Below are 9,370 nucleotides of genomic sequence, written 5' to 3' on the forward strand. Positions count from 1 at the left end.
CTGGGATTGCAGGCTGACCCACCAAGCCCAGCCTGCCATTTTCTTTGACTCTCCTGTCTGCCACATGGTGATGCTAGCATTCATTTTTGTGGCACACCGTGTGTGTGTGTGTGTGTGTGTGTGTGTGTGTGTGTGTGTGTGTGTGCAAGGCCTGCACCCTGAGAGCCTAGGTGGCCTTCATCAGAATCTGAGATCACCTCACTGACAGGCATCAACACTTGTCACTGTCACCTTTAGGTGATGTCCATAGAAGAAGTGGAGAGGATCCTGGACGAGACCCAGGAGGCTGTGGAGTACCAGCGGGTAGGTGATGCCCTCCCTGGCCCCGCCTCCCCAGACGGGGTAGTTGCCAACCGTGTGAATGTCCGCGTGACCGCCTTCTCTCAGATGGGGAGACACAGCCACAGGCAGCCTTCCTCTGCAAGGAGCCGCTGTCTGTCCGCAGCAGCCCACCCTTCTCTCACGGATGCTTCTCCTTTTGCAGCAAATAGATGAGCTGCTGGCAGGAAGCTTCACTCAGGAGGACGAAGATGCCATCCTGGAGGAGCTGAGCGCAATCACTCAGGTAATAGGACCCCCAGGACTGGGTACAACACTCAGGTATGGGACCCCCAGGACTGAGTATAGTCCTCAGGTGATAAGACCCTCCACCAGGAGGCTCTGCCTGCGATGGGCCCCAGGTGTGGTGTTTCACCTGAGTGAAACCCACAGTCAGGTTTGCAACTGGTTTTCCTCCCTAAAATGACTGGGTCTTCGGGGTTGATCACCCAGTGGTGTGGGCAGGCTGTTGTGACTGTTGCACCTGGACAGGAGACGCCCTTTGGCCAACCATGGCCCCTCAGCCCCTTCTTTCCCCACTGGCACTTCCATGACTCCTAATCCATGGGTTTTCTTTCTCCACCCATGGCTGGACTCGCCTGCCGCACAGGCCTCACCTGTGTGCCCGAGGCTGACGCTCTCAGGTACAGGCCCTAGGTCTGTGTTTGCTCCCTGACGGACGGTTTCTCCATCCCTCTGGGCCGCTGCCTCAGTTTGCCACTTCGCTGTTCTCCAGAACTGGCCTCTGCCCCAGCCCTGCAGGTTGGCCAGGAGAAGTACCTCCCCCTGCTGCCAGCTGCACGCACGCTGGCTCTGCCATGGATCTCTGCGTCCACCTGCCTATTGAGGCTACTTCCTTCTGAGGTCCCGAGTCCTCGTGGGCTGCCAGGGAAGGCCAACTGGGGGTGGAAACACCATGTGTTAACTGAGGCAGGTGGCAGGCTGGGATAGCACGCCACCATGACCCTGCCCCCAGGGTTGTGGATGCCAGAGTGTCCTGGTGTCTGTGTCACACCCACATCCTGGCATAGCCCTGACTTTGTGAGCCAGGGTCTCTGGAAGAAACCTAGGAATTAGCCATTGTTACAGCCCCTCTGAGTCCTGGGGGCTGTTGGGGGAAACCTTTGCAATAGTGTCTGCCTCTCCACCTGGGGTGACTGGAGTCTCAGAAGGTGCCAGAAGCCAGGGAAGATGCAGGTTCAGGTCATTTGGGCTGGAGGATTCTTGTTCCATTTTCAATCCTGCTAAAAGCAGCTGATTAACAGGATTCATCTCCAAGGGGGACCAGACATTCAGTGGGTGGGCCCAACCAACCATGTTATGCCTTTGCTTGCAGGAACAAATAGAGCTGCCAGAGGTTCCTTCAGAGCCCCTACCTGAGAAGAACCCAGGTATCTCATGCTTTATCCTTTTGAGTGTGTTGGACTTCACAAGAGAACAGTGGATTCTGGAAGGGAATAAGACAAAACACTCCTGGCCCTTCCCTTCCCACTTGGCAGAGGTCGGTCCCGGCCTTTCTCAGGTGGTAGGCAAGCCCTGTGCGGCCAGGGTAGTGTGACTGCCCAGCCTCCATGGTGGACCTGACTTCCAAGGGGCTTGGGTAGCCTCGTAGGGGAGCCCTACCCCATCCACAGAGGCATATCCAGACGTTAGAACTGGGAAAAGGCTTTTTTAGCTGCACAAGCTCTTTCCCAGGGTCAGTCAGGAGCAGTCACCTGAAATGCCATGGGCTGGTATGACTGTTCCCCACGGTGTCATTTAACACGGGCTCTCAAAAAATTCCTTTTGGGAACCTGATTTTTCTTTTTATAATCCATCCATGTTTTTTCTTCCTTTCTTGATCTTTGGAGTTCTCACTGGGTCCCGTCAGGAGGAGCTGTGCTTCCCTGGCCACTGTTCCATGTTCCCAACCCGTCTGTCGGCCCCTTCATGTTGGTACCTTGCCTCCCCCAGAACTGGGCATGCTCTTCCACAGTGGACGCCGCTGGCACCTGGCTTCTTGCTGTCTCTGCACCCTCTTCCTCTGTTGGTTTCTGCCTGTGCGGTCTTCTGCACATTATAGACATTTCTGTTTTCTCCACAGACAAAGTCCCTGTCAAGGCTAGGCCCAGGCAAGCAGACCTGGTGGCAGCTTCGTAACTCACCTTCTCTTGCGGGACTCGCAGGGATTCCTCAAGGACTGTGGCCCACAGAAGGTTTGAGTTGAGGCCAGCTCCGACCGAGCTCCCTGGAGGTCAGCATGACGGTGCTGTGCAGAGCCACGGTGCACACAGGCTCGTGCACATCGGGAGGACAGCGCCTCCCTCACAGTGTAAAGTCTGATTGCTCTTGGCGCTGCTGTCTTGCTCTCATTTCTGGATTAAACGGCAACATTCAAACTCTCAGCCGAGCCCAGCCTCTACGGGTTGTGGTTCCTGCGGAGGCCGTGGCCCAACCTGATGCTCCTGGTGCTCTTCATCTGCTGTCCCCAGCCCTGTGCAGCCGCGCTTCTGTGGGGAAGGCGCCATCAGACCTTAGGGTCCCCACACTTCCTGTTATGTCCTTGCTGTTCCCACTAGCTGGTGGTGACTTCCTTTAAGGGGTCCTTCCCGTGGCCTGGCTTCCTTACATGCCTCAGTTTCCATGTAGGTTGGGGATGGAAACCCCAGGAGGCGGCATTTGCTGAGCCTCTCAGTGCCTCTGCCTTAGCGCCCCAAGCTCCAGCCCCAGTTTGGGTATGTGGGACTGGGGGAATGACACTCCAGGAGCCCTGACTTCACCCTGCCACCCAGGGTCTGACACAGTGGCTTGGTCCTGCTGAGAGAGGACATCTGGAAGGTGGTGGCGAGACCCTGCCCTGGCATGTGCAGCCCCTGAAGTTTGCCCGTGGGGGTCCCTGCAGCTCATGCACCTGTGGAGACCTGGGATGCTCATGACCGGCCAGCTCTGGAGCTGCCAGCAGCCAAGACAGGAGGCCACAGAGCGTGGAATGACTTCTCGTGCACGGGGCTGATTTTGTCATTAACAGTCTCGACAGGATTCCCCCATCTGTGAGAAGCAAGTGGGCAGAGGCCCTGGGGGCCACCAAGGACACAAGCAGAGCTGCCTCCTTAGCCCCCAGACGGGCCGGCCTGTATTAAAGTTGACCTGCACAGCCTTCTGCCTCGTGGACTTGGATGTGGTGGGCACCATGGTTGGCTCCCTCTGTGGGAGCACAGGCTGGGATGAGTGTGACCTTCCCCTCCTGGTGACCCTGACAGAAATCAGGGACACTCCCTAGGGGCACCTGCCTGGGCCAACCAGGGACCAGGTGATGGACACCTGAGGTGGAGATTCTGGGCCTTGCCAGGCAATGCTCAGGAGGCAGCCACAGCTGTGGCCTGGATCCCGATGGTCACCTGTGGGCAGCTGCTCTCCATGAGGGCCAGGATGGTGCTCTGGCCATGTCCCCCTCAAGGGAAGCTGGCAGGCAATCGAAGTGAGAGAGGGCAGCGGGTTTGGAGTCCTGATGCCCAGGTGGGAGGCCCGATGTCCCGGGAACAAACCAGGCAGGTACCACCTGAGGGGGCAGCTCCACACCCTGTGCCCTTGGGTGCTGTGGGACACCAGCCCAGTATTGCAGGGGTTCAGGATCTTTCAAGAGAAGCTGGAAATCTGGGTTTTCAGGAAGTCTTGTTTTGGGAAGTGCTGCCATGAAGCCACCCACAAGAGCAGGTCACTACGCCTGCTATGTGTGTGTGTGTCAGGAGGGGGCTCTCTACCAACTAGCTTCGTGGGAAATCTACAGGACAGAGCTGGGAACTACCTCCATCTGTCACAATTGCAAGGCAGCCTGGAGGGTGGTCTCATTGATGAGGCCTACTCCAGGGCTGTGACCCTGTCCTCCTGCAGCAGTAGGTCCCAGGCCCCAGGAGTACTGGGTCTGGGCCTCAAATGCCTGGAGGGGGAACCGAGGGCAGCTGCAGGGGAGGCACATGCAAAGCTGGGTGGGCCTGGATACTTGAGACCCAGACCTCAATCACACCTCTCCACACTCCACCTATGTGCAGACTCCTCTCCTTTCCCTTGCCTCCTCAAGGACCCTGAAGCCTTGGGCCAGCAAGGTCCTCCCCAGGAGAAGCCTGGGATCCACTCTCAACCCAGTCTTGACAGCTATCCGTGGTCCCCTGCCCCTCTAGGACAAGTTCCTGGTCAGAGCCCAGGGGGCCCCACAACCATTACCGCCACAGCACAAGTGAGGTGGGGGCATAGCCCGGGGGTGCCCTCATGTCCTGGGTGACCTGGAAGAGGAGGGATCATACCTCTTACTGTCCAAGAAGTTAAAACCTGAGTATTCAGCCTTGTTTTTCAGGCAAGTTGGCCCCCAGGACCTTGTGAGGCTCTGCCCTGACTAACCAGAACAACACTGAGCTGATTCCCAGGCTCTGGCCTTGGCGTGGCCTGGCTTGTTGGCTCCCGATTCTATTGTGGAGCTGGCGGCAGCCCCTCCTGCCAGCAAGGCATGGAGCCCAGTACCAGCTGGAGCCTGACTCGACCTTTTAATCTAGTGTAGGACAGAGGACCCATGACAATCACAAATCAAAATTAAGCACAGGACCTTGTGGTAGCACTGGTGTCCTGCCAGAATTTCCTGGGAGCCGGGGAGACTTGGCAGTGGAGGAGAGGCTGCAGGGTGCAAAGGTGCTGTGAGTGGTTCACGTGGGTGGAGCAGAGGTGGGGAAGAGAGGCCTGAAGGAAGAGCCACAACTAACAGCGGCCTGGAGGTCCATCGGGAGACCTGTGGCCACAGAGAACTTCCCAGGAAGGCGTACCAGGCCCTGCACCAAGCAACACAAGGCAGTAGGGAAATGACCCATTGTTTTTAAAGGCTCCAGGACCATTTGGCTGGAATCCATACTTGGCCAGGTTCAGGCAGCATGGGAAGTAGAAACGCATGGATTAGAAAGGTAAGGTATCTGGGATGGGATGAGGAATGTACCTTGGGATGGCGGGGCACCTGCAATGGTATGAGGGGTGTCCTGGATGGGGTGGGGGCACCTGAGCCCGTGTGTGCCAGTGCTTAGTCGGCTCCTGCACCAAGCAGTCACTCATTGAAGGTTTGATGTACTCCACGGGTAGCTGGCTTGGCCATTAAACCCTCTGAGCCTTAGTTTGTGTGTGAAATCTTGGGTGTGTGGCCTCTGTAGTCTCTTCTAGCCCTAAGAGTCCACTTCTGTTGTCCAACTTATAAATCACACCTAGAGACAATTTATTTTTGAGTCAGGAGTTTCACTGTCACCCAGGCTGCAGTGCAATGGCAATCCTGGTTTACCGCAGCCTCAACCCCCCAGACTCGTGATCCTGTCACCTCAGCTGCCCAAGTAGCTAATTTTTAAAATTTTTTTATAGAGCGGAGGTCTCACTGTGTTACCCAGACTGGTCTCAAACTCCTGGACACAAGCAATCTTCCTGCCTCGGACTTCCAAAATGCTGGGATTACAGGCATAAGCACACCATGCCTGGCCAAAACAACTGAATCTTTAAGGTCTCTCAGAGACTATTTTAAAAACTGTGTTAACTCATGTGCTACTATCAAAAACACCAACTAATAGAAATTAATTGGCTTTGCTGGGCATGGTGGCTCAAGCCTGTAATCCCAGCACTTTGGGAAGCCAAGGTGAAAGGATTGCCTGAGCCCGTGGGTTCGAGACCAGCCTGGGCAACTTGGCGAGACCTTATCTCTACAATAAATAAAAAACTTAGCCAGGTGTGGCAGTGCACACCTGTAGTTCCGGCTGCTTGGAAGGCTGAGGCGGAAGGATAGCCTGAGCCCAGTGGGTCGATGCTGGAGTAGCCGTGAGCGTGCCACTGCACTCCAGCTTGGGTGACGGAGTGAGTCTCCAACTCAAAAAAAAATTCATTGGCTTACAGTTCTAGAGGCTGGAAAGACCTACATCATGGTGTTGGCATCTGGCCAGAACCTTCTTGTGCTTTCACATAGGGGAATACCAGAGGGCAAGAGAGAGCCCAACTTGCCCTTTTTTTTTGGAGTCAGGGTCTTACTCTACTGTCCAGACTAGAGTGCAGTGACATGATCGTGGCTCACTGCAGCAACCACCTCCTGCACTCAGGTGATCCTCCCACCTCAGCCTCCTGAGTTGGGACTACAAGCATGTGCCACCGTGCCTGGCTAGGTTTTTCGTTTTTGTTTTTTGTAGAAACGAGATCTTGCTATAGGCAGGTCTTGAACTCCTGTCCTCAGGTGATCCTCCTGCCTCGGCCTCCCAAAGTGCTGGGATTATAATTGTGAGACACTATGCCCGGCGAAATCACCCTCATGGCCCAATTACCTCTTAAAGTTCTCACCTCTTAATACAGTTACAAAGGCAGTTAGGTTCCATATGAGTTCTAGGAGGTACAAACATTCAAAGCAGAGCAGAAACTGCAGAAGAAACAATTACCACATCGAATTAAATGACCATCATAATTGCATAAACCCCAAAATAAGAGTGAGTACCCACTGGACACCATCACGGAGAGAGCAGCACAGCCCCCAGAGCTCGTGGGTCCTGGCGACAGATGCCACCCAACCTCAAAAGTCAGCATCCACCGAGAGCCCTGTTGGGAGCAGCACTGATAACTTTTTCTTTAGTGATCGTACAAAACTGGCTTTTTATTTTACTGTACAGTTCTATAATTTTAGCACGTGTAGCCACCACCACAGCCACAATACAGAACCTTCCATCATCCCCTAAACTCCCTCCTACAGGCCTTTTAGGGGAGATTTTCCTCTCCCTTAGGGCCTGGTGGCCTCTGATCTGTCCTCTGACCATCGGTTGTGCTTTTGGAAAACGTCACACAAACAGCATCAGACCTTTCTGGCTTCTTTCCTTCTGCAGAATGCCTTTGGGATGCACCCGGGCTGTGCAGGTGTCAAACGTTTCCCTTTCAACGACTGGATAGTGCTCCTTGGTGTGGATGACCCTCCCTGTCTGTTGAGGGACATTTGGGTGGCTTCCAGTTTCTGCTGATATGGACGGAGCTGCTGAGATATCCCAGAGGCGTGGGGGAGAGTGCGGATTTCCTTTCCCAGGTCGGGGGCAGCCGGGCCTGGCGGGATCAAATCCGGGCCGCCACCGTCGGTGTTTTCGTCCGTAGTGTACCCTCGGTTCTGTCGACTCGTGCCACCCTCCCGCGGCCTCCGGGGACCTGCAACATCTCCCTCTGCTCGCTGGACCTCGGGCGGGGACTGTGAGGCCACGAACCCGCCGCCCCGGTCCCACCTGGGCTCCCGACCCACTGGGAGGGGGCTCAGTCCAGCCTCCAAGACGCTGCTGGAAGGAGGTGGCGCCGGGCGTCCCCAGGGCCTCGGGAATCGACGGCAGGGCACCACCACCCCAGCCCGTCCTTTCCCTCGGGAGGCCCCACCCGCCCGCGGGAAGATCTCGGCGGCGCGGCGTGGGCGTCGTCATGACAACCGCGGGCTCCGGAGCGGCGGGGCCCTTCACGGAGAGTCCCAGGGCCGGGTGGGCCGCACCCCGGGCCCGGGAGACACCGCGCGCCTTCGCCCTCCACCCAGCACGCGACCTGAGTCCGGCCTGGCCGGTGGACGCCCCGATCTCCCGTGGCGGCCCCGTGCGCCCTGGCCTGCGCCCCTTCAGGACCGCCCGCCTCACTCTTCCGTCGCCTCGCTCTCCCGCGTGACCCGAGACCGCCCCCGTCGTGCCACGCAGGTTCTTCTTGCTGCTGCTGCCCCGCGGGGTGTTCCGGAAGGTGGAGACACGCTGTCCCTTCTGCCCACATCTGGGGTCGCGGGCTCTGGGTCCAGCTGATCAGCCGGGGAAGCGCGAGAAGAGGGCGAAGTGCTGAGAGTGGCCTGGAGGAAGGGGGTGCGGGGAAAGTGGGGTCCCGGCGCGTTGGGCACCTTGGAAACTACACTGCAGAGCTTGGCGGCCCTTCCCTCAGTGGCATGACACTTGGTGGAGCGTCTTTAGGCTGAGGTTTGGGTTTGTTTTTTTTTAATGCCGCAGCTCTATTGATAGGTAGTTCACCTGCCGTACAATTCACTGGTGAAGGAGTACAGTTCAGTGGTGTTGGGTATATTCAGCACACGTGCCACCATCAGCAGCCAATTTTAGAGCATTTGCATCACCGCAGGAAAAAACCTTGTCCCTTCAGCTGTCCTCCCAGTCCCCCTCCCCTCCTTGCCTCAGCCCTAAGCAACCTCTCATCTGTCCCTATAGAGTTCCCTGTTCTGCACTGCCATATGGATGGAATCACACAATTTGTGGTCTTTTGTGACTGGCATGTTCACTTAGCATGTTTTCAAGGTTCATTTGTGTTGTAGTAGTGTCAACGCTTTGCTGCTTCTAACGGCCAAATGCTAATCTGTTGTGTGGATAGACCACATTGTGTTTATCCATTTGACCCTTGATGGATATTTGGCTTGTTTTCACCTTGGGGCTGTTATGAATAATGCTGATATAAACATTCATCTACAAGTTTTTATGTGATCATATGTTTCCATTTCTCTGAGGCATATACCTAAGAGTGGAATTGGTAGGTCATATGGTAACTGTATGTTTAGCCATTTGAGGAATTGCCAGACTGATTTTCTTTTTTTTTTTTTTTTTTTTGAGTTGGAGTCTCACTCTGTCACCCAGACTGGAGTGCAGTGGCTGCTCCCAGCCACTGCAGCCTCAACCTGCTGGGCTCCAGCGATCCTTCTGCCTCAGCCTTCAGAGTAGCCGGAATTACAGGCGTGCGCTACCACACCCAACTGATTTGTTTTTTATTGTAGAGATGAGGGTCTCCAAGTTGCCCAGGCGGGTCTCGAACCCGCGGGCTCAGGCAATCCACTCACCTCAACCTCCCAAAGTGAGGAATTATAGGCTGAGCCACCAAGCCCAGCATCACACACACATATTTATATAGAAAAGAATTAAGTCCAGCCGAGTGGATTGCCTGAGTCTGCGGGTTCAAGACCCGCCCGGTCAACTTGGCAAGACCTCGTCTCTACAATAAATCAAAAATTAGCCAGGCGTGGTAGCGCGCGCCTGTAATTCCAGCTACTCAGAAGGCTGAGGCAGAAGGA

The 9,370-nt window shown here is 55.7% G+C and overlaps 1 protein-coding gene across 1 annotated transcript in view; it reads left to right on the forward strand.

Moving 5' to 3' along the window:
• Positions 1 to 3,454, forward strand: part of CHMP6 (charged multivesicular body protein 6) — a 21,798-nt gene extending 18,344 nt beyond the window's left edge. Inside the window, exons 5-8 of the mRNA XM_021708787.1 lie at positions 238 to 303; positions 485 to 565; positions 1,655 to 1,709; positions 2,402 to 3,454. Coding sequence (XP_021564462.1) covers positions 238 to 303; positions 485 to 565; positions 1,655 to 1,709; positions 2,402 to 2,457 — 258 coding nt within the window. The 3' untranslated portion in view covers positions 2,458 to 3,454. The remainder of the gene's footprint in view (positions 1 to 237; positions 304 to 484; positions 566 to 1,654; positions 1,710 to 2,401) is intronic.
• The last annotated feature ends 5,916 nt before the right edge of the window (positions 3,455 to 9,370 follow it).

This window comes from Carlito syrichta, unplaced genomic scaffold (assembly GCF_000164805.1).
Source record: "Carlito syrichta isolate Samal-C Ts95f unplaced genomic scaffold, Tarsius_syrichta-2.0.1 Scaffold148020, whole genome shotgun sequence".
Classification (NCBI taxonomy): domain Eukaryota; kingdom Metazoa; phylum Chordata; class Mammalia; order Primates; family Tarsiidae; genus Carlito; species Carlito syrichta.